At 41.3% G+C, this 26506-nt stretch overlaps 1 protein-coding gene across 1 annotated transcript in view; it reads left to right on the forward strand.

Annotated features, from left to right (window-relative positions):
- The window catches only part of LOC145409221 (protein turtle homolog A-like), a 264912-nt gene that overhangs the window by 139728 nt on the left and 98678 nt on the right, over nt 1-26506 (forward strand). The window contains exons 4-5 of the mRNA XM_080279705.1: nt 14619-14732; nt 20621-20896. Coding sequence (XP_080135831.1) covers nt 14619-14732; nt 20621-20896 — 390 coding nt within the window. The remainder of the gene's footprint in view (nt 1-14618; nt 14733-20620; nt 20897-26506) is intronic.

Consider the following 26506-nt stretch of genomic DNA (forward strand, 5'->3'; position numbering starts at 1 on the left):
AATAACAGGATGTTAAAGCGAATGGCGATAGTTAGAGGGTTAGAAACTGTCGCTCCTCGTCGGGACAGACTGAGTGAGAGCAAACTTGCAGGAAAAGGGAAAAGGGTAAGTTGATAGGCAAGGCCAAGAGAATTTGCTAAGGGAGGAGGTTTGAACGGAAGCACAACTTTGAAAACAGGAGGGACGCCGTCAGGACCGTACACATTACTAATACTGAGGCCAGTGAAGGTAAAAAGTGCATATCTTAGAGACATAGTAATGCCAGGTGACAGAAAATTTTTATAATAGAGGAAAAGACATGGAGTAATAGTGCTGGATTCTTTCAACGAATGTTAAGAGAAATATTCTGACAAAAGAGATCAGTTTTATTATAAGAAACAGTCACAGAGGCATCTGAGTGGCGTTTTAGGAAAGTGTTATAAGACGCAAGAAAATTCAGCAGCAGAGATTTCAGAGCATTTGGAATGTATGAAGCTGGAGATTTCAGAGAAAAAAGAGATGGAAAGAATGTGCCCCATTTTCGACATAAGAAAGTCACAGAATTCTAGTGGTCAGTAGAATTATTTAGTGAAGACCGACATGATAGCCGTAGCCAAAGTGTAGAGATTTCGAAAGATTCAACTTCGGGACACGGGAGCACTTCAGGTTGTGCAGATGCATGCAACAGATACCTGTAGCTTCTAATGAGCATAGAGAAAATTTGAGGATACAGTAAAGTGGCTGCTGCCAATGCTGTCAGTCACCTAAATTTAAATTAAAAAGTTAGTTTATACGAGGACAGATGGTGTTCAGCAGGCATGAAAATGGAGTAAATCTCACGAATTCTGCAGAAATTAATTGTCAGACAGTGGTCGAAAACATCCTGTTTGGTCGTCACTGTGAGAGGGGATGAAAATTGACGTATTTATTATCCCCCACTTCCTCGGAACTCCAAGGCTGGGTGTTGACTTTTCATTCTTTATAATTTTGAATTGATAGTGTAATGTGTAATATACAGTACAGGTCACATATAATGAGATGTATTTAGGTAAAGGAAAATGTTGGAGTAATTTCCTTAGTGCTAAAACACCGAAAACGGTCACCAAAAGGAGATGGTCAGGAGCTGAGTCCTTAGCACCAGTGAAATGAGAGCCTTAGCGTTCCCTACTATCATACCAGCTTTCCATTTGTCCTGAGCAACAGTATGTTCTGCTCATTCCAGTAGTGATCAGAGAAAAATTTAGTAGAAATTTGGAGTAGAATAACATAAAATTGTGATGGTATCAACTACGTCCATAAACTTCGGACTCCCCTGACCACGTGATATATATATTCAAACCAACATTTTTTTTCTTCAGAGTTTTTGCCATCACTTATATTTGCATCAACCGCTGTGCCCCTGGAAATACCGAAGATGTGGAAAATACCAGTTTCTCTAGACTTTTGGCAAGCCTCCTTTCACTGTAATCAAAGTGAGACCATAGACGGTACGCCAATACTTCTCTACCGATTGTGGCAATAAAATGCGTGACTTGAAAATTATGTATACAGGATGGGTAGCAGAATGAAGTTCACATCAAAAAAGTATAAGGAAGAATGTACTCTGATGCTTAGGAAGGACTGAGAAGTGTTCGTAAACATAATGCTGGAGAGGGATTGTTTGTAAACTTTTGCTCGTGGTAGAAAAAAGTCCCATGCCAACAGCAGACAAGGTTTGATTCGAGATACTTTTTGAAACATTTGACTGCAAGGAGTTCTCTTAGTTGAACGAAATCTTCTGGTATTACACTGAATAAAATACCCAGGCTTACCAGCCTCAGGGAAAAGGTTAAAGTACAGCCGTCCTAGCCACGGCCATTACAAGAACAGTTTCCCAGCAGCCACGGCGGCCTGCTGAGAGCCATAATATCCAGAACTGCCACGCTGGGGATATAATTACTTTCCCTCCTAGTTTGCATAACCAGCGGCCGGCCAGTTAGCAGGTCATGAATTACTCAGCCACTCACTCGTCTCTCGTGCTTTGTTAAGCCTTGCTCTTTTACTCGAGAAAAAAGTAAGGCTTAGCTTTTAGGTGTATCACTTGTTGCCGAGGCTGTGGGGGTTGGTTATCTTACACTTTATTGATATAGTGAGTTATGAGAAGGCTGCTTACAACCTACTGTTTGAATTTACGCAAGTGTTCAGATATTTATTTTGATAAGCATTGCTCTGTAATAATAACAATCCCAAGTATTGGAATAATTATAGAGCACTTGTTTAATATAAGTCTACACAGTAATTATGCATTTTTGAACTACAGAGTGGTAATACTGGGAAAGCGCGTTGCACCTCTCTTTCTATAATATATACATATATATACTGGAGAGAGAGAGAGAGAGAGAGAGAGTGTGGTGCAGTGGTAAAGTGTGCGTTTTCGTACATGGGAGAACCAGGGTTCGCGCCCAGCCAGGGTAAGAAACTTTGGGAGTGTTCTCCCGGCCACGTACTGCTTTGGCGGACATAAGGGTGCTGTGGTTGAACCAGTAACGCTAACTCTAAAGTATGCTTGCACCCAGTCGTCTTGCGCTGGCCGCTTACACTTGGTTCACAGACTACACACACATCCAAAGCCACTCCAACACTTACAAGCACTTCTCTCCATACATACAGTCTCTACCAAACAGCCTAAGCCATTTGGTAGACGTAATTGGCTGTATCATCCCCACTTCGTTCGGAATAGGCCGGTCCTGAAGTGAACACTGAAACGGCTGATGATGCTGATATATATATATATATATATATATATATATATATATATATATATATATATATATGTGTGTGTGTGTATTTGTTTAATTATAATTACTCATTTAATCATTTATACATTTATTTATATATAACCACTGCAGCTAACTGAACAGAACCTAAATAATTATGCCTCCAAAGCCTATCTAACACAACATAAAACTAAATGTGGGATTAACACACAAGAGCAGTGGCTGAATACCTACATGGTTGCTAATGACTACAATGGCGGGCAGCAAGAGGCAGAAATGTGGGGCTCGGACAGTTATTGGGGTAAGCCTCCAATTAAGGCAGAATCACAGAGCTCCGCAGTTTTTCTCTCTCTGTTTCGCCAGAGAGGAATACCACTCACCACACCACTACAGTCTTTTTCATCTACCAAGGGATCTATTTCCTGCTGGAATTATACCAGTCACACCAAACACCGTACTTAATAGATCAACCGCTTCACACTGACAACTTTATCATTATTAAAACATCCTACATCACTGTGGGAAGTTTTCTTATTTTTTCAATATTTATTTTTATTATTATTTTTGTTATTATTACATATTATAAAATTGATATATTTCAAAAGCTGTTTGGTCTAGAGCCTTCAGACTTGGTCAACTTAGTCGGACAGATGTCCGCATCTTTTGGCCAAAGCAGGTGACAGTCCGTCAACCGGATTTCCGAATATTATCCGGAACGCAGAAAAATGAGTCAGCCACGCTTTCTCAAGAATCGCTTAAGCTTGGAAGCTGAAATTTTACTATGAAATAGCCTTAAGGCGGACGCAGGCCGAAAGGGAGTATGATTCCAGTCGGTTGATTATTTTCTGAGATCGTCTGTGGTCAACAGTTGGGACTTTTCCGGATATTCCTGATGTCACCTAATTTTCCATGAAGGACTGATGCTAGACCCGCTAAAATTGGTGGACTTATAGACTGTGATGACCTAAGGTGACATCCATAAGATCCGTGGCCTTCATCTCTCCTGGCGCCATAAATTAGGACTTTACCAGATCTTCTTCATGTCAAATAATTTTCCATAAAAGATAAAGGTACAGCCACCAAACTTGGTGGACTTAAAGACTGTGATGACCTTTGGTGACGTGCACAAGATCGACCTTGACCCTAAGGTGCCTTTATAGCTCGGTTTCTAGTAGGCAATGACTGTGGGAAGTTTTTATCAAAATTGTCCTTGGACAATTTTACGGTGTTCAGATTATTATTATTATTGCCATCGTTGTTATTATCATTATTATTATTATTATTATTATTATTATTATTATTATTATTATTAATTTCAACTTCAGACGATTTTCATTCAATTTAGCAGAGACTTTTGAACTGGATGTGTTGGAGACATTCTTGATTAACACCTTCATTTCTCGAGTGATCTAAATTGAATACTATCACCTGAGGGCGGAAAGAACAAATCGAAAAAGACTATCAGTGTAGTGAATAGGGTGGGATAAAACAGAAGTGGTCTCATTTCTTTACCTGCTGTGAGTTCCTCTGGGCCAGACAAAATCATTCGACCTAGGTTGGAAGAAGAGACGGAGTTCCTTCCTAATTCTCGGCCCAAACGTAAATCAGCTTACTTTTGTGTCAGTTTTCATGCCCTACCCCCCCCCACACACACACACACAGACCCCACACGCCTACACCCACACACCGCTCGCTGGTGCAGTGGTAACGCTCTCGCTTGCCAACTGGTGGACGGGAGTTCGCGCCTCGCTCAGGTTGCGAAAAGTTTCACTGACGAAGTGAGTGGTTACTGTCCCCCTTGAGCAAGGGGACGGGTGTGTGCGTGTGTGAAGGTCACAGCCTTGCCCTTAGATCGGACTATATGAGCTCTCAGCTCCCTTCCGGGAGGGTAAATGCTGACGATCAAGACCATCAAAGTGATCCTGACCGACCCGGTGAACACCAGCACACCTACACCCATATACTTACACCCCACACACCTACACCCCACACATCTGTACCCCACACCCCACACACCTACACCCCACACATCTGTACCCCACACACCTACACCCCACACATCTGTACCCCACACCCCACACACCTACACCCCATACACTTACACCCCACACACCTACACCCACATACACCCCACACACCTACACCCACACACCTACACCTCTCACACCTACACCCACACACCTACAACCCACACACCTACACCCACACTCCTACACCTACACACCTACACCCACACACCTACACCCACACACCTACACCTCTCACACCTACACCCACACACCTACACCTCTCACACCTACACCCACACACCTACAACCCACACACCTACACCCACACACCTACACCCCTCACACCTACACCCACACACCTACACCCCTCACACCTACACCCACACACCTACACCAGACACCTACACCCACACACCTACATCTACACACCTACACCTCTCACACCTACACCTCTCACACCTACACCCATACACCTACACCACACACCTACACCCACACACCTACATCCACACACCTACGCCCCACATACCTATATAGGTTTCTCAAGTACAGCAAAATGCTCTGATGCTAGCGATATACTGTATATATATATATATATATATATATATATATATATATATATATATATATATATATATATATATATATATATATATATATGGTGAGAGAGTTCGAATACTTGGGTACAGTGATGGAAAAGGGAGGAAAATGTGCAAATGAAGTTGAAAGTAGAGTGACACTAGGAAGAAAAGTAGCTGGTGCAATGAAAGCCTTGATAAGAAACAGAGACTTGAGTGCTGCAGCTGCACTAGGCTTACATGAGGGAGTGTTAATGCCAACTTTAACGTATGGGTGTGAGACTATGGTGTGGCATGAAAATGAAAAGTCAAGGGTAAGAGCAGTGGAGATGGGACTGCTGAGGAATGTATATGGAGTACAGAGGGTGGATAGGATACGAAAAAATGTGATTCGTGAAATGTGTGAAGTGAGGAAGCCGGTGGACATCAGAATCGAAGAGAGTGTCCTGAGATGGTATGGTCATGTGGGAAGAATGGATAACAATAGAGTGGTGAAAAAGGTATACCTGTGCGAATTTGAAGGAGGGAGGAGGCGAGGTAGGCCAAGGAGAAGGTGGAGAGATATGGTGGTTGAGTTCTTTAAGGAAGAGAGGTTTGAAAGTTGGTGAGGCTAGGGAACTGACAAGAGATCGAGCTGGCTAGATGAATGTTGTGAGGAGAAGTGCATGATCAGGGATTTTGGCAACGTCCAGATTGACTCAATCGGATACGTTTGTGTGTAGCTGCAGAATGTGGTGAATGTTTTTGGTGTATCCAGGGAAGTGTGGCCTATTTTGGATTGGGCAAGTTTGTGCTGTCTGGACATTGCTACTCCTCACCCTGCCCTTGGGTGGGAAAGGAGGTCCAGATGATGATGATGATGATGATGATGATGATAATAATATATATATATATATATATATATATATATATATATATATATATATATATATATATATATATATATATATATATATGTGTGTGTGTGTGTGTGTGTGTGTGTATCAGTAATCACGGTAGCTATTACTCTAGAGTCTATAGAGATCGTGCATGTTCAAATGAAGTCATGTAAATAAGGTATAGGGGCGCCTGCATCAAAATGCTCTCGAAGCCCAGAGTCAAGCACACGGACATTAATAGACCTTTGCTGTTGAAGCTAAGAGCTACTGCTAAAGCCCTGCTAACCTTTGCAAGAGGCATAAAACCTTGTCGCATTATTTTTTAAATTTCTTTCGTCAGTCATAACTCCAAAAGGAAAAGGCGTACACGAGCGCATTAAACGCAAGGACGCTTCATAACAACTGAGGCTCCATTGTTTCATACTTAGAGCAGTATCCGAGCTACAGGACGCAAACTACAGCCTAAAACCATTCTCTTGCACTCCTCTCAGAATATGTAAAACTTCGCGGACTTTTTTTTGTTTTTTTTATGCCCCGTTCCACGTAAACATTATATGTATACTGTATCAGTAATTGCAGTTATAAATCGTCTTATAGTATCTTTATTGCGTATTTGGTACCTAGCTTCCATATAAAGATCAAATACGTGTACTAGAAAAGAAAATTTCTGTTCTAAAATCATTATTAATATGCAGGGATGGAAAAGGTGCAGAAACAAGAGATAAAAAGAAAGCACAAAACCAAGTGATTGGGACTGGGGGTGATTCAGATTTCCGTACCCATTACTATATTCCACACCGTACTTTTTTGGCTGGTGGAATGTAATATTGGAAAATTTAACTAATTTCTTCTCATCCCAAATACTCTTTTATTTCTGTTATTTTTTTTTTTCTTTTGTTTCTGCTCTTATCCATTCCTACATGTTGGTAGTCATTTTAAAATTTTAAAATAAAAATTGATCTCAGCCAAAGAGTTACTTACGCCACAGTAAAAAAAAAAAAAAAAAAAAAAGTCGAGGAAGAGAAAAAAGTAATGGAAGAAAGCTCTCTCAGCTCAAGTAACGAACTGTATATACAAGAGAATATTAAAATAAAAGAAAAAAAACAACGCTCAGATATCAGAGAAATACACCTTTTTCACCAAACAGTTTAAAAAGTTCAGTAGTATAAAAGAACACCTGGCTTATGGCATTGGTGTTAGGCTATATCTCAGTTTTGACGAATCCTTATAACGAGAAAACATTGAAACAAAATATTTTTGTCTGAGATTTTCTTAGAATTATTGACAAACCGCAAAAGATATGGCAAAAAAGGAACAGACTAACATATATATATATGTCAGTTCAAAAAAGTTTTTGATGGCATATACTGTAAAGTCATCTGTAGATGCGCGAGAAGAGTAACATAAAAGGAACAAGACTACCCGTCACCTGTGAGCCAGGTAGTCTGTAGCAATACTCCTAGATGAAAACTTGACTGCTATGTATCCATCCTGGATGACTCCCAATGCTGGTTCAGTGACCTGTGAGCTCAGGTTGTGACTAAACAACTTTTATTAATAACTTTTACTTCTGCATTCAATACTTTTTGATATTTGAGTTTTCGACACAGACAGACACACACAGATACATTTCGTACAAAAATAATGACCATCGACATCGTCTACCTGGCTCAAGAGCAAGGGTCCGGCAAGAAATAAAACCATCAGAGGTCAAGTAACTTAATCCATATGTAAGGAAAATTCAAAGTAAAGAGCACACACACACACACACACACACACACACACACACACACAACGAGCAGTAAAAGAGAGAGAGAGAGAGGAATTATGACTTTCAAAACCCAGTGATTCGATATTTGGAACCCAACTAGTGTCTCAGAATGTTATGTAAGAGTTTCAAGTTAATTCGACGAGAATGTGGAGGGAAATTACTGTTGACAAAATTGCACAGTGGTCAGATATGAGGATGAAGGCCTAGGAACGGTGCTTATCATCTACACGAAAATCATTAACCCCCCTTTCTCTACGACGATGAGTTTATAGCTTGTTCTTGCTCTCTCCTGAAGTGTTTATTCATATTTGGGGAGGCTTTCAAATTGAGGAGGTTAAATATAGCCTCATTTAGCCCATCACTACAAGAGGTCTCCCCAGTACTGATTAAAATCGACTGGAAGGAGCCAAAATTAATTAGCACAATATAAGTTACAGGACTGAAGGAGGTAAGGTAGAGTATTAATCTTTTATGAGTCTTAATTTTCCCCTAAATACGACACCACCGTCCAATGTCCACCCAGGTCCCTATTTGCACAGGGGTCAGATATCAGGAAAACATTTGTACAGGAGGGGAAGTAGACCGGACCACCACGGCCACCACGCGCCCCAACTTGGTTATTCCCTTTAACAAGTAATTGGATTTACCTTTGTTAATTGTAGCTCTAAATTGTTTACGGTGCAGAGCGAGGCGGCCCGTCAGATCCGGGCTGGGGGGCTGGTTGTGTGTGCAAATTCCCTCGCTTTAACCCTCTGACTGCCACGATTTCCCTCCACTGAACAAAATCGTCTGCTGTTAGGTTAAATAGATTACTAGGTATACTGACTGCGGAGAAAGGGTGACTCGAGGCAGTTCTTGATGTCTTTGAGTGCTCCTGTTTCTCTCAGTTCAGCAAAATCAACTGGTGGTAGCCTCACACACACACACACACACACACACACACACACACACACACACACACACACACACACACACACACACACACACACACACACACACACACACACACACACACACACACACACACACACACACACACACACACACACACACACACACACACACACACACACACACACACACACACACACACACACACAGAATCTTAGTGACAAGGCAGCAAGAGCAATATCTGGGCGGAAAGATAAAACTTAATCCGTTCAGTCTAATGACGCATTGATATTTGCGCAGATTTTATCAAGGATACTTCCAATTATAATCAGTTTATAACATTCTTCCAAACTGTGGGGAGTATTATCAGTTTATAAAATTCTTCCAAACTGTGGGGAGTACCTATGGCCTTCTCATATGGAACTGTGGGGAGTACCTATGGCCGCCATAACCCCAACTGCAAGACATCTTTCCTATGCGAAATATAATCGTCTGGGTGTAATGAGAACAGAATATAAAGCCTTCCCAGATTCTTCAAAGGAATCTGTGAGCAAGGAGAAGCAAATCCTGAGCTGCTATGCATTTCACTTTGTTCTTGCTGCTACCAGGTGATTTTATTCCTGTGACAAGAGCCTTATAGCAATGAAAGGTTTAATGAAGGCTGTGTCTATCTCCATCAGTTCGAAAACAGGAGAAAAAAAATAACTTTCCCGTGCTGAATAAAATCATCTGGTGAGAGCACTAAATACAAACTGCGTCATCGGACTGAAGTGGTTAAATAAAACAGTTATGAGTAGTGTAAAATATAACTGTGTGATGAAGTGAGAGACCAGGGGGAGGCAAAATTGTTCTGGGTACAAGGACAGCGATGTTGAAAGAGCACTGAAACAAAGGGGGAAAATGACTGGAAAAACTTTTAGTGATATATCTTTTAGCGAGAGAAAAAAAAAAAAAAGGATAGCGAGAGAATGAAATGGAAAAGAGCAAGAAAGGTTTTTTAGAAATAAGTACGATTTTTAAAAAGAGGTACAGAGTTGCTAGGTGAGAAGGGAAGAACAAAAAAAAAAAAAAAAAAAAAGGAGCAGTCAGGGAGACAGAGGTGTGAAAGTCAGTGACTGTGATGGTCAAGTAATTAAAGATGTGATATGCCGTCTACAAGGACGCGAGTTCGATCCCTGGCTGTGGCAGGGAAAAGTCTGATGATCTGAATTTCGCCGAACAAGACCATATTGATCATCCACAAGACCCACCTATGTGTCATAAAAATAAGCCCGCAAACACCATCACACAGGTCCTAAATGAGACATCCTTTGTATGAATTCAGTATAGACAATGGCTATTAGCGCCGAAGTGGTGACATCAACAGGGAAGTAGAACGTTGAAGGAGTGCCGAACCTGAGGATACGGACACTGCGATCTATGTCCTGAGTCCAAAACAAAAATAGCTATGAAACTAGCAGTTTAGTTAAAGAAGCAGACATTTTAAGAAGGGTTGCCGTTAATCAACAAATGATACAGGCAGCATACAAGAAGAAAGCTATCCAAATTAAATCAAGCTTGAGTATAAGAAGGTTTTGATTAATGCCTAACAACTACACGATGGTCATTAAGACAGACGATCAGCTCTCTGTTAAGTCTCAGTCCCTCCCTGGAATACGACACGCAACAACCAAATTTACTTCCAAGCCTCCAGCTGTACTCATACTGCCAGGTGAACGTGGACAAGGGGGAAAATAATTTTGTCCAAGAGTCTGACCTACCTAAAAACCTTATTCCCGTTTTCCTATTTGTCCTTTGGATGTGCTAAAAATGCACTACTGGCTCCCCCAAATAAGTGGGCTTAGCGTCAAAGTTCAGCTTTCAGCGAGAACTAATAAAACTTTAAGCAAAATGCAGTTACCTAAAACAATGGTTGGAGCTTCAAGCCGATGACGTATTTTATAATGTTTTCCTACTACAGAGTACCATATGCTTTCGGAGGCAAGGAAGGAGTTCAGGGACGTTGAACAAACTTCCCTTAACTGCCTCCCTATCCCCCGAAAGGAGAAAGGCAGACTGCTGAACTGAAACTTTAGTCCACCGGGCACATGTCTAGGTGAACCTGGAGCAAGAACGACAGAACCAGCAATTAATAATAATAATAATAATAATAATAATCTATCTATCTATATACCTAGGCTGCTTCCCCCAAGGAAAGGGAGGTAGCCGAGACAGGACGACACACTCCCCATTTACTCATCCATTCAAACACATTCATTCGCATCTTAGCCCCAAAGGGGAGAACGGACAGATCCTCACCGCACCACACCGCACAAGGGTCAACTGCGCAATGCAATCAGTGACATCCGCAGCAGGGCCCGACAGCAGAACTGGTTTACCCCTGCCACATCATAATATATTAAGTTTAAGGGCGATTTTTCGCTCTAGAAGGAATAGAGAGAGAGAGAGAGAGAGATTCACTAACCTCTTCTTTATAATAGGGCCTTATTAATTTGACTGATGATAGCCTGAAGAATATACATCATCCCAGAGGACTGTGAAAATAATACTGACGGTGAAAAATACCAAAAACCCTTGTTGAAGTGGTGATGGAGCTCACCTGCAGATTTACCAGTTCCACATCTCGCCCCCTCCCCACACCCACCGAAGAATATTTAGATTTTGGATGGAGCACCAAGAGGGTGCAACACCCGCACCCTTCAACTGACCTTAGAGTCAAATATCTGACTTTTCCTCGTGGCGTTGAACTTCAACCGATTGTTCGAATTACAGTACTACAGTCTTGCTTAACCTTCAGCTCTGCCTCTAAGTTTGATCCAAATCGGATCAAAATTTCGAATTGTCTTTGTACTCTGGCCTTAACCGTTGACCTATTACTCTCAGAATCGAATTTTTGTATTCGTAGTAGACCCTCATGCCTTCTGTTATGTTTGGTCAGAGTCAGATCAAAATGGTTTGAATTACAAGATCGAATGTTTAATCGTGTATTGTGGCCTTGACACTTGACGGTTTGTTCTCTCCAACACAAATCCCTTCATCATGGCTGTACCCTGAACTTCCGCAAATTTTGGTCAGAATCGGATTAAAGTTAACTGTCATATGACCTTGAACTTTTACTTAATGTTCTCTAAAACTGTTTGGCAACCCCTTGGTTGACCCTCAACTCCCCCACCAAGGGGTCGAACTTTGACCGTTGACTGAGTGATCTACAAAGTACATCCCTTCGTTCGTGCCCTTCCTGCAACGCTTCTACCATGTTTGGTCTGAACTGGAACAAAAATTCCGAAGGTGATCATGCAATGTGACCTTGACCTTTGACTTTTTCCTATGGCCTTGACCTTTAGCTGGATTGTTCTGAAAACTGAAACCTTTCATCTCTTCCTCATCCTAAACCCTTCCACAATTCGAATAAAAACTTTAGGTTGACCTTGTCAACCTAACAGAGAGCTTGATCTTTAAACTAGCTCTAAAAACATTAATTCAGACCCTTGGCTGACCTTCAACATTTCCGTCAAGTTTGTTCCAGATCAGATCAAACTATCATATTTAGTTCACACACAGATACACAGGGATCGAACTTTGACCTTTCCCTGTAACTTTGTCCTCTGACTGACTGTTCTCAAAATAGAATCTCTTCGTTCTTGGCTTATTGGCAATTCATTCATAAAATTTGATCTAAATCGCATGAAAATTGTTTCACTTGGCTTTCCTGTGTGACCTTGACCTTAGCCCAGTTGTACTTTAAAGTAACTAGTCAACCCTTTCACAAACCCTCAGCACTTCTAAGATCGGTCATGGTCGGATCAGAACTGTTTGATTTTTTTTTTTCCACACATTTACAGACCCACTCCGAGAAAAGCAATACCCCGCTCACATTAGCGTGCGTACGAGTGTAATAACATTAACTCCTTCGGTCCAGTGATGTATGATTTAGCTTTACAGCACTGCTGTCTAATGGCGCTATTAAACTTTAGGAAGGCGTCTTCTGATCGAAAAGTTTATTTTAAGGTGAACAGAATCGTCAGGACATTGCAAAAATATGAATAAAGGACTAATAGGACTGAAGCAGTTAACACGTTTTGGGGTGACGGTCTTGCTTAAGTTTCATCATGAAGAGACAGGAGATTTCCACATCCATGTACGCAGCGAAAGAGGGTTATGTGTTTGGTTCAGTTTGCATGTTTGTTTGTTTACGTTTGTCAGCCAGTTTGCAAGATTATGGATAAAATATTGCATGAAACTGCACCAGATTTGGAAAATGATTGAGGACAATGAGAGAAACAACCTATTATATTTTGGCCGATTAAAAAAAAAAAAAAAAGAGTTAACTGGTAAGAGATCAAGAGCAAAGTTAGCTCCTTTATATTCCGGTTAAAGCCCAGTGTCATGGAGTGGTTTAGAGTCAGGAAATGATAACATGGTCCAGTTTTAAGATCAGTCGGTCTGAGGTAAAGACCCCAGGGCTCTTAAGCTCAGAGCGATTTCCTTCGATTTGGACCCAACAAGGTGAAAATAATTTAAAGTAAGATATAAATAAAATGACTTGATTTTTTTTATCACTAGATCAAAGGCTAAGGGTGCAGAACATTTTTAGCCTACATACTTTTGATTCAGTTTGAACTAAGTTTGATTGAGGTGTTGAGGGTCAGGCAAAAATCAAGACCTAAAGAAATAATCTTTAGGCCTTGGCAAAAATGAAATAAATCGAGTTTAAGAGTAAACGGAGGGCCAGGATGACAGGACAGGATCAAAGGCTCGACCTGAAACAGACTTTAGCGAGTGGGTGTTGCACTCCTTGAGAGCTCCCTGTTTGCGCACGTAATACCATAAAAGGAAGTTGGCTGCTCTACCCTTCAGCTTACTGCACCAATATTGGCAAGCCTCGGGTCCGAAAACGTCGCACGACTCAAAATAGAAGTGGCGTTATATTATGTTTTATTCTGATATGTGCTAGACGGTTTTATTCAGATTTAGAAAACATTCTGCAGTAGTGAAGGCTGTATCCAACCCAAGATCGAAAAACGTCTCCTCAACTGAGTAAAGCCATCTGTTAGCAGAAAGGATGAAATAGTAATGCTTCCTCTTGTTAAAGAGGTTAAAAATTATCAAAGTTTAGAAAAACAGCGTTGATTTTTTAGATTAGTTTATCTAGACCACATATCCCTGATCTCTCACAAAACTCCCTAATAACCACTGGGCGGATCCAGACTGACACACTTCCCTATTTTTTTTTTTTTTTTTTTTTTTTTTTTTAAGAGGGAAAATGAATCTCTCTTCTACTGAATGTGACCCTCATTTTCTGCTTGTGTGTGTGTGTGTGTGTGTGTGTAATTCACCGGGTCGGTCAGGATCACTTGATGGTCGTGATCGTCAGCTTTTTTACCCTCCCGGAAGGGAGCTGAGAGCTCATATAGTCCGATCTAAGGGCAAGGCTGTGACCTTCACACACGCACACACCCGTCCCCTTGCTCAAGGGGGACAGTAACCACCCACTTCGTCAGTGAAACTTTTCGGAACCTGAACGAGGCGCGAACTCCCGTCTACCAGATGGCAAGCGAGAACGTTACCACTGCACCAGCGAGCGGTGTGTGTGTGTGTGTGTGTGTGTGTGTGTGTGTGTGTGTGTGTGTGTGTGTGTGTGTTTGTGTTGCTCATTCCCAGATGGAAAAGAAGTTGTTGATGATGATGATGATAATGACGATGATTGTGATGATGATGATGTTGATGATGATGATACCCACCCCCTCTCCCCGCAGTGGTGCCGTCCCGCCTGATGGTGCTGGACAGGGAGAGCCAGGCCGTCGCTGCGGGTCTGCTGGGGCCGTTGACGGAGGGCGACACATTAACACTGTACTGCGTCGCCACAGGAGGTAAGGCCAGATTTCTCTCACTGATGCGGTTTAGTGTGACATGTACGGTCGGGATCAGAAGTCCTGTCGCCTTTCTTGCTATTTCTTCCATGCACCTTGAAAATTAGTGTGGTGAATCCGCAGCGACCGATACTGATGATTTCATTTGGCTTCAGCCCTGTGCCATAAGTGTCGTTGGCTGCAGATCTAACACAAAAAAAATTCAGAGAGAGAGAGAGACTGTACTTCTGTTAAGGGACACCTTTTGACGATGGCACTGATGTAACTGGTCGGGTTCATTTCTCACTTATACAAAATTGACGTGCCTCTGCTCCCTCGTTATCCCTCAAAATGAGTGGTGCACTGCAGTAGGACAAATTCTGCCTGAAGTCCATCGCGTTCAAGTATAAATAATCCTGGGGCCACAGCATCATCAACAATAACAATATTAGTGTCGGATGTACGACCGTATTATTAAAACGAAGAGTGTCGAGGGACAGGCAGGCCACTGATCTTTGGCAGTGGCCCTTCACGTAATGCACTCAGCAACGAGGCAGGACCATCAAGGTTATTTAATTTTCTCTCACGTACCACCGGCAACAAAAGATCTGTTGCTTCTCCTGCTTTTTCTCCATGGTCTGTGAAGATAAGCTTGGGGAATCAGAAGTAAATGACGCTGACGGCAATGATCTATGGCCAAATAGTCATTAGTATGGTCGTTTACTGCAGATTCATAGAGGCTGAATATCAGTCCTTTAGTGAGAGAGTGAGAGCAGTAGGAGTGGTGACAGGATTTATGTTGGTAACTGTGCAGATGCTAAGTCTATTCGCTTCTCCTGCCTCCCTCATCGCTGGAATGTTTGAATGGGACGTGTGGACAGAGCTTCGTATTAACATCCACACATGGAATTTAATATGTTCCTTAGTCCACAGCGTCACTTACAGTGTTTATAAATCTAGCAGTGAGAATCAGGCAGGGAAGACGAAATGACTTTTGTATTTGACGATACTTAAAAATGATGTAAAAATCTAGGGGGCTTGCCCTCCTTGTCGCAGCCTTAGTTTATTATAGCCCTTAGTTTTCGCTAGCAGTCCCCTTCTCACTGTCACCTCTCTGGCTTTACACACTCATGATTTTAACAACTCGATTGTTTTATTTCATATACCGGTAACGCTAAACTCTTATTCAGCTGGGAGTGAGCCATAAGACCACGAATGTTAATACTGTCACCAATAACTCATGACGCTGTTGACTCGCGTATGTTATTATTCCAGCTAATGTCAGAGTGTTTTATTTTGCAGAGAATGAGTGTAAGAGCCTAAGAATGTTGAAGTGAGATGTAGTCAGGTACTTCTTCCGCAAGAATAAAATCTATTGGTGTTAGCCTAAATACATTTCGTGGGTGGGCCAAAACCAGAGAAGGGATTGCTCAAGATGATTACATCCGTGCTCGGTGAGTGAAAGTGACGCTGGATACTTTGTGTGTCATTCTGTCTGCCTGCTAGTGTGTTAACAAACTAATTCAATAAGTTTTTATCTATTATGAACACTTGCTAAGAAGTATGCTTTCCCAGTGGTTGACCTATTGCTTTTGGGAGCAGATCAGAGTTCACGGCAACAGCGAAAGACCACCGTAAAGTTTTTATCAGATTTCAAGCAAACTAATCTAAGGGTAGAGCAAGAAGTTGTTTGTTATAAAAGCAATCAGCCAAAGATCAAGGCCATAGGTTAAGGTCAAAAATTCAACCTTATAAATCGATTTTTTTTTTCTCGACCAAAATCGGTGGAAGAGTTGAAGATTAGACAAGGATGAAGAGGTTCGATTCTGAGAACAGTAGGTCAAAGATGATGATCACAAGGCAAGATCAGTTCGAATATTTTTTATTCCTTTGGACCAAGCTTGGCGGGATGGTTGGTAGTTAGACAAGAGTAAAGTAATTTTGTTGTTAGAACAGTCGATGGAACGTCAAAGTCACAGATCACAGGGCACAGGGCAATTGTAAGGCGCTGTTGTTGCAATCTTTAAGTGTTCCTTGTTTTCGAAACATTTGACCGCAGAGATTATTCACAGTTGAAAAACTTACTGGTGATCATCTAATTATAATTCCCAGATGAACCATTACTAAAGAAAAGTTTACTCGACATAATTTTCTATGTCTTTCATTGCGGGAGTTCTTTTAGTTCAGCAAATAATAAAATGCTCAGCCATAACAACCTCAGAGAAAGAGTTTTTTTTAGGACGCTGCCTCCTCTTTCTGTCCCGCTCTAGAAGTTCTAAGATTGTCGCAGTTTAATCCTTTCCACTACAGGACGTCATTTTTATCATTGGCAGCTGCTGCTAGATTATTTCATTCAGCTCAGAGGAGATAACTTGTAGTGAACGGGCAAATAAAAGGCTGAATTCAACACCTCCAGTTCAAAGAATCTCTCCTAAATTGAACTTCAGTGTCAGAAAACAGAAAGAATACATTTAAAGTGGCGTCCTGTGGCTGAAGGGTTGAAATGCGAATACGTCATTGTTGTTGTTGAGTAATCCTGGTATGTCTGACCGAGCAGACCCATCAACTGAAGGCAAACAACAGCCCCTGCAGGTCCATCCCATGCAGTAAACCTATGTTCCCTGTGCGGCAGACAGCGTCTCTGCATAACAAGGCTCGGAGAAGAGTTTGGAAGTTTAGTTCCCGGATGGACGCCACATTCTTGTATCTCCACCCAGTTAACAGGGGCACTATAATAGCCTCCACATCACCCCGTTATTTGGTTATATTGTTACAGCGTTGTAAGTGGTTTCCTGGGTTGCAGGCAACCATTAGTTTGTCACCAAGAGTAGAGTCACGTGAAGTGGAAAGAAGAAGAATTTATAGTGATCGGAATGATGGGAGACATAGGAAGAGAAAAGAGCTGACACAGAAAAAACAAAAAAAGAAACTATTAAGATAATAGAGAAACAAACAGCACTATATTAAATGAGTGGATGATGGCCGCCGCCACCACCTACCACCTGGGAATGAGTAATATAGTTATGTTGCAATTTTTTCGCCATATCTTAATTCTACGTGATATTTTACGCTTTTTGGAGAACCTGCAGTAAAACTATAAGCAAAAAAAAAAAAAAAAACTTATCGCGTAAAATAAGGTGTCTTGCCATAAAATATCCAGTTATGGAAAGAGAAAGCATGAAAGCTCGAAGATTATCAACATTATGCCCAGTCATTTGGAACAAATGCCCATGAACACATCGTTCAAGCCTCAAGAATCTTGACTCCATTTCACAGACCTAACCATCTGCACATAATTTGCTTCCTTGATGCGCTTCACGTACTCTATCTGGCAGGTACAGTACAGTGAACTGCATCTTTAAATACCGCCATTTCACTGGACATGCTGTTGAGATTTCTCCTTTCATGCACTCTCTTTCCGTGTTTTCTTTGTTCTACCTCATCCCATCCGCAGATAGGAAAGATAGTCATGATGATGATGATGATGATGATGATGATGATGATTTGTTTGACTGAAGTATCTGGAGAGACTTGAGTTATCCAGAGCTATCCTGTGTTGTCGTAAAATAAAAGTAACATAACATGGCGGAAGCCTGGCCTGATATTTGCTCCACCACCCACTTGAATGTCAGCCTGCGTGTTTCATCAGCTTACCTTGTTGGCCTACCAGCACAAATAGTTACAGGAAATATCTTTTCCTTTCGCAGGCGTTTACTTTTGAGCTACTTCCGTCTACATATACTAGTACATTAAACGCACAACAACTAAATGAAGAGTTGATGTGATAAATATTTATGTATCTTGTCATTTTTCACTAATTGTTTAAAAACTCAAGCAAATTCTGTATTTACTCACCTTTCTTGGACACTATACGGTACAACATAAATCTGTTAGTGAAACCTAGTGCAACATACATCTCAAGATTAAAAACATTCCTTAAGAGGATCTTGTTGATATTAAAGTTTTCTTGAGTGCTGTTGCGACTCTTACAGTCTTGGCCTGGTGCAGGCAAGGTCTTAAGATCTCTGTACCTTTGGTGCAGGCACACTGGTTCAAGTAAGTCAGGGAAGGAGCAAAGCCGTTTACATGATGCCTGCCACCTGAGGTGCTAGTGTCTGTGATTCTGTTTACTACAAACAGATTACGCTGTACTCTCTCTCTCTCTCTCTCTCTCTCTCTCTCTCTCTCTCTCTATATATATATATATATATATATATATATATATACAGTATCTCTCTCTCTCTCTCTCTCTCTCTCTCTCTCTCTCTATATATATATATATATATATATATATATATATATATATATATATGTATATATATATAGTATATTTAAATGTGTGTGTGTGTGTGTGTGTGTGTGTGTGTGATTTATTATTTATACTCTACTGTTTCAGCGCCGCATGGTTGAAAAGTTGTTAAAAAGGAATTAGAGTAGCAGCACATTGTAATGAATTGTTGCTCTTTTAAGCTGATAGAGTATGGTTTGAGTGCAGCTGAGCTAAGACTTTTGAACTTGTCAGCTGTGAACAAAATTTAACTGCGACCCAGTCACCAAAGATCTTACTTGGGATGACTAACATGATAGTCCGATGATAATGCAGATAATGTAAAGTCGCTCAAAAAAGTATCCTCCCAAAGGTGCAGTGAGTCAATCTGACACAACAAACGAAGAAATATGGAAAATATTAAGTGAGCGTGAGATCTGTTAGTAGCCCCGGTTTACATACGGCGCAGCGGTGTACGAGTTAAAGTGTCGTATGGAAACATTATGCCCTTGTGAAATACAATAAGGGAATGATCTCGGATATATGAAATGGGATTATTCATGTATTTCCGATGCGTAGCCTGTATGAGTAGAACAGAACAATATGGACTCTGTATCGGATATCTGAAATCCTCGACTCAAACTTCGGATCTACTGTAGATATGAGGTACCGAATCTATCGTGATATTTTAGAGAGCCAGGCTTGCTAACAATACCGACACTGCTTCAATCGCCCGACACGTTGTGAAGCCCTGCGTTCATGCGGTGGGAGGATACTGTTTTGAGCGACTGTACAGTGTGTATGTATCCATGTGCGCCATGTGGAGTCCATCTACTCTACCACCAGTAACTGAGATTGTAGAAGTACAGGTACTGCCATCAGTTGTAGTTTCTGCGCACTTTCTGTTCGTATCCCTTCTGTCTGAAATCGTAACCAGGGATTTATGTCAAAAGAAGACACTTTGTGCAATGCTAAGGTGGTAGTTAAATCATTGCTAGATTACACAGGAATCAGTTGGAGAAGACGTTGTTACCCTTGGCGTCTACAATCAAACAACTAACAACAGGACTTCCTTAGGGGTGAACACTTGCTTACGACTTCCCTCCAGTCAGGAGTAAAGCTAGTGAATGAGCACAGATTCACAAGTGCGTGAATTTTTATGTACAATTATACCTCAGTCTAAATATATACATACATTAAAATTACGGAATCAACGTATCACAACTTACGTTTTCTATGGGCTGGAAGCTAAACCAAATCCCAAAACCAGCTCATTACCTCCCAAGAGTCGCTGGCAGATGCTGGGAATACATTTGAAATGTGTAATAAGATCTGTAGGAATGTGAGTTTCGGCATGGACTTTCACTCCGTGTGCAGTCACGCAAAAGAAGATCAGTGAATGATTGTTGTTAGTGGCTCAGTGCTTGCTGCCTAAGAGCGATGATTGTGTGGCAAATAGCAAGGTTGTACCCACATTTCATGCGCATGGTAGTACTTCATATAGCTGGTGCTAGCCATCCATTTAAATATTTATATTCTCCTCATATTCCACATACATGTTTTATTTATATACTCATCCCTAGGTAGAAAAACAAGGAGTAGAAGAAATTATTTCCATCAATTAATGTAACAAATTCTGCAGGGTGGCCGGCCCCTGAGGTGACGTGGTGGCGTGGATCAACCCTGCTGGCCAACCACAGCATAGTGCTGGGCTACGATACGCCCCGCCCCGCCGTTGTCTCCACGACCACACCACGCGCCAGAGTCAGCGGGGGCGGGGCGGGGCTGGGACAGGTGCGGACGGAGCTGAGTATCCCTGCCCTTACCAGAGACTATGTAGAAGCCAACCTCACCTGCCGAGCTACCAACAACAACATCACCGAGCCGCTCACAACATCACTGTCTCTCCTTCTCTATTGTAAGTAACTTAGAGACGTATTTATCTGCTTGTCTGTCATCCAGTCACTTATTGCCTTATCAGCAGCATAGAATCGAGGGTGACCAGCCATTCTTCCTTGAATGGATTATATGAGCAACAAACCCCAACCAGCGCCTGGATTTAATACTTATGAGCCACATCCAGTTGGAGCGCCTTACCACACCAGATGACCAGACGTCCATTGTGATATATAGGAACCACTCAGCATGGTAATTTGTTTCCTGGACTATAGGAAACTCCTCAGCCAATCACTCGCTGTAGTCAATTGAAGGTAGCACACTACATTGAGTGAATGGTTAGTGCCCCCACTTCTCACAAAGGAGTATCCGTAAATCAGTTTAACTTTACCTACCTGACAGGGTAAACATGTTCCCAGAACATGCGATTATTCTCACTGAGAGAGAGAGAGAGAGAGAATCCCTAAACCCTTCGATGTGTGGAGATGCAAGACTCCGTGGCTAGACTACCATACCCCAGAGCACTTACGGGTAGATGACCACCCTACTTCCCTTCACGATTAAAAAAAAAAAAAAAAAAAAAAAAACGAAGAAAAACTACAGATAACCTTCACTCTTGACTGGGCGTTCTCTCTATTAGACTACCAGGTTGATAAAACGAATGCAGTTAAGAAAGTAGCATCAACTACAGCCTGGGACCATATACTTGAAGGATCTCAGCCAATATCTGCGATGAACAAATCTCAGATAATTTATTATCAAGAGATACCTGATTTGCAGTACTTTTGACTTTCATATTCACTCTGCTTTGATTGTAAAGTATCCGCTGAGTGTATGAGTGAAGATGAAGGAATCGCTTGGTTTGAGTGAGGATAACGGAATAACAAAGCATTCTTATACACAGCTTTATCTCAAGAAACTTTATGAGTACGGACTCTGATACAGGGGGAGCTCAGTGGTCTTCTACTGAATTAATGCAATAACTTGAGGGCAATGTATGGGAAACAACCAAGGGAGACACAACCCCCCCCCCCCAAATCCCTCCCACCCCCACCTTCTGAGGCTGTTTTATAACCAGCCATATGGTGTGGAATTGCTGGTGTCGCCCTGAATTATGTAGGGAGACACTACTCCCTCTTGTCATTACCTGTAATAATATAATGCACGACGACACTGTAGCACAAAATACCTGCGCAGCTCCAAATATCACTTCTGCACCACTTGTATGGAACCCTAGCAAACTGTTTTACACTTTAGCAGGGAAAATGAGTGCTCTGTATTCGCTTGCTACTGTATGGTTCCGTGTAGTGAAAGTTTAGGTTACATGCGTGTGGACCCTCCGGAATAAACAGCACTACTCGTAAGGCTCACATTCTCGTGGGGTTGATGGGTTCCTGCCATCTCTTTCCTATGCGTGTTATTTATGTACTTCGTTTCGGTACCAGACTCATAAATAGCATAACCGTACAAGAGAATATTAGCCCCTTCAGGCCGATGTCATATTACATATTCTTGCCGCCAGCAACCAGTTTTGTTACCTCCGCCAAGGAGGTTATGTTTTTGCCGGCGTTTGTTTGTTGGTTTTTTTCTTTGTCTTTTGTTTGCCTGTCTGTTTATTTGTCTGTCTGTCTGTACGCAGCATTAATCAAAACGTTATGAACGGATTTTGATGAAATTTTGTGGAAGGGTGGGCCATGGACGAAGAAAGAACTAATTAAATTTCGGAGCAGATCCGGATCCGGATCCATTTTCATGGTATTGGCGGAGGTATGCGCTCTCTGTGTGCATTCTGGTTCTGTTTTGTAGTGATGGCGTAAACACCAGTCACCGTAACTCCCTCACAGTATTATGATTCTCCGTAAATTAAAAAATCATCTGAACGTAGCAAGACTAAAACGAAGAATACGCCACCAGACTGAAGGGGACCCAGAACTGTGATAAAGATCATTAGACTTTCTGAGGACTGAGACATAAATCTTATGATGAAGTGCTGAAGAAATGATTTTTTAAGGGTTTTTAAAGTCACCATGAATAAACTAAACCAAGTCTTGACCGAGAAATTTACATATGCATATTTCAGCATTTGCTTTTCCACCCCATAACCATAAATCAAGTCATTGAATTTTTAAGATATGCAGGCTGTATGAACTACATAATGTCAGGACACTATAACGGCTAAGTAATGACACATATCGACCTAAAAATTGATACTACTCTTCCACCGCTCCCTCAACACAACAACCCACTCACAGCTTTCATCCTTTCCTGCTTTCCTTCACATCTTTCTTTTTTTTTTCGTTTTTTGACCTTTTTCACTCATATCCATCCGCTTCTCTCCTTTTCATTTCCCTCTTCTACCTTTGGGGACTATTTTCTCTGCCATGTCAGTCAGGTTTTTAATGCACCTGTTTCATCACCCAAACCATTCTTTCTCTCTCTCTCTCTCTCTCTCTCTCTCTCTCTCTCTCTCTCTCTCTCTCTCTCTCTCCACCATGGCAATAATTCTGTCTTGGAAATTGTTGGGGGTTGAACCTGCGCGGCAATTTTACTGTTAAGAGAGAAAGAGAGAGACAGAGAGACAGACAGACAGACAGACAGACACAGACAGACACAGACAGAATGAGACAGACAGAGGCAGACAGACAACAAAACTTAGAGAAACACACACACACACACACACACACACACACACACACACACACACACACACACACACACACACACACACACACACACACACACACACACACACACACACACACACACACACACACACACAGAATGGCTGAGGAGTAAGCAGTGGGCGAAAGTAGGCATCACCAATGAACACGTGGGCGGATGAGAGAGAGAGAGAGAGAGAGAGAGTGAGAGAGAGAAAGTGAAGGGTGAGTGATTAATGGGAGAGCGAACGAGTAAATAACTTGGCTGGAGAGTGAGTGGGTGAATAGGTGGGTGAGTGGTTAATGAGGTGGTAAATTGAGCGAGTGAGTGAGTGAATAGTTATGAAAGTGAGTGAGTGAGGGAATGAGTGAGTGAGTATCTTGAGCAGCGAGTGAGGGTAATTAGATGGATGAGTGAGTGAGTGGTTAGATGGGTGTATGAGTAAGTAGGCGGGTGTGTAAGTGAGTGATTAGATGGGTGTGTGAGTGGGTAATTAGTTGGGTGTGTGAGTGAGTACATGGGTGTGTGATTCAGTGATTAGATGGGTGAGAGAGTGAATGAGTGGTTTATGTGGGAAAGTGAGTGGGTGATTTGATGGGAGAGTGAGTTAGTAAGTGAATAATGAGTTGGAAGAGTGAGCAAGTGAGTGATTAGGTGGGAGAACGAGTGAGTCAGTAAGTGGGAGAATGAGCAAGTGAAATAAAAGAAGTGGTAATAAAATATCTTGACATTTTATATTATGTCGATTTTCACTCAAGAGAGAAATTATTATAAACACTTAGAGAGAGAGAGAGAGAGAATATAGAACTGGGTAGAGTGAGGGTAGGAGAAAAGGGTAGCATCATAAGGCACAAAGAAAAAAGGTGATAATTAAGAAGAGAAGGAGACAAAGGCAGAACAGGGAGATGGAAGAGAAAAAATGATAATGATGGAGTGGAAAGTCACAGAGAAAATTCCGTCAGATTAAATTATTGTGAAGCAGAGAGATATGGTACACAGTAAATAAGAATGCAGGCTGAGTGAATTGGTGCGTGCACGTTTAGAATAAGGATAAGGATTTTTATCTTAAACATTTTATTTTACCCCTCACGTATTTTGCATTCCTTTCTTATTACTAGCCAGTCTTATGCAGCTTAGAGGTATCTTTTCGTGCAGGAAAGATTAGATATAATCTCTTTCATAGTGTTGATTGCGTGACATAAATTCTGAAGATAAAAAAAATATTCTGGAGGTAGCAGAAACTAAAATAATACGTCATCTTCGTGAGACGGATAAGTAGATATATAAAACAGACCATCAGTATTAAGCAACGGCTGGGGAACAAAATAAAAGGAATACAATCCATGTATTCCCAGTTTAACTTTAAACTGAATCATTTAACCGATGTAAAAGTGTGACACCGTCACCATCCGAAACTTACGTTGCAAGCAGCCTGCACCTCCACTGACACTGTGGAAGGCTGAACAGTCCTTGACCATAACTTGCCTTATAATGAATCTATTGTACTTTCTGCGTGCTTCCACTGGCGGGTAGAGGCTTTGGTGTTTCTCTTCCCACAGTTAGTTCTCTTTATGTAAGATGCTAGATAAGAAAACTAACAAATTTGCCCCTCAATATGAATCAGACATAATGGAATAATAGGCGAATTTTTGTTCCTAGACTGTTCCTACGTCTTTCCTTCTCTTTTGATTCATGTCGCCAAAGAGACAAAGGAGCCACGTTTAAATCATCCTAACCACTGTGATCATACTACTGTGGGGGATGATGAGGATGAAAAAAGGAATCAAAGGAAGCATTTTAGTGAGCACAGAATTTAGGATGAACACAACACAGCGCAAAATTAGACAAAAGTTTTTGCTCCTGGTTAATAAAACTGAAAGGTCTGAATAATATTCTTAATGTTCGAGCCGTCCTTTAGGGGCTGAAGCACTGAACAGACTTGAGGAAAGAAAAAAAAAAGAAAGAACTACTGAAAACAAGATTTACGAAGACAGTAAGCAAGACGAGGCTACACAGTAACTAAATAAAACAATACATCAGTTGATGGCGCTGTAGATGAGAGTGGCGAAGACAATAACTAAAAAAGAAAATACACGTGAAAATACAGTAAAGGAAGGGAATATATACTGTATAATGGAGATAACAGAATAACAAAAGAAAAAACAATACCAAAGGAAGAGAAGGGACAAGAAACAGGTAAGAATGAAAATATGAGAAGCAAAGCAGAAGATGGGAATAGTATAATGTAAAAAGAACACTGGAGATTGGTCTAACACGGAAAAAAAAAAATCGAAGGGGGAGAAATGACGAAGGAAAGATTAAAGTGAAGATTTTATGAGCAAGGACAAAGGATGACTTCGACAGGGAAAGAGAAGAATGCAAAACATTATAGTAAGAGAAACGACGAGGAAGAAGCGAGAGAGAGGATCAGAGAGGGGAAGATAAAGGGGGAGGACAAAAAAAGAAAAAAAAGGAGGGTAGATAAACATAAAAGTAGAGAAAAGACAAGAAAACATAAGAAAGAACATCAGAGGAGGAAGATGAATGAGGATAGAAAAATGGAAGAAAAAGGAGTGGAAATCTTTCGAGAAGGTAAAAAATATAAACAGTAAAGATGAAGGAACACGAAGAACTAACAGTGAATACTTAAGTGAGCAATGGTAAAGAAGGAAGGGAAACCACAAAAATAAGAGAAGCTTAGATGGTCATAAATAATTTTCAAAAACACTAAAGAAAGAGAAAGTACCAATAAAGTGAAGGTGACAAAGGAAAACGGAGCATAGCAAAATGGAAAAAGGAAGAAGGGGAGTAGAATTTATGTAGGGATCACTTAAAAAAAACTAAAAAATAGAGCCAGGATGAGGAACAGAAAAGAGCTACGATAAGAGAAGGGAGAGTAAAGGAGGGCCGAAAAGTGCCCAAAGAGAAGTGGAGCTCAGTAAGGCGTAGTGCTGGTAAGGAGTGAGTTTAA

This window comes from Coenobita brevimanus, chromosome 80, assembly GCF_032717465.1.
Source record: "Coenobita brevimanus isolate Jiangsu-jjx chromosome 80, ASM3271746v2, whole genome shotgun sequence".
NCBI lineage: Eukaryota > Metazoa > Arthropoda > Malacostraca > Decapoda > Coenobitidae > Coenobita > Coenobita brevimanus.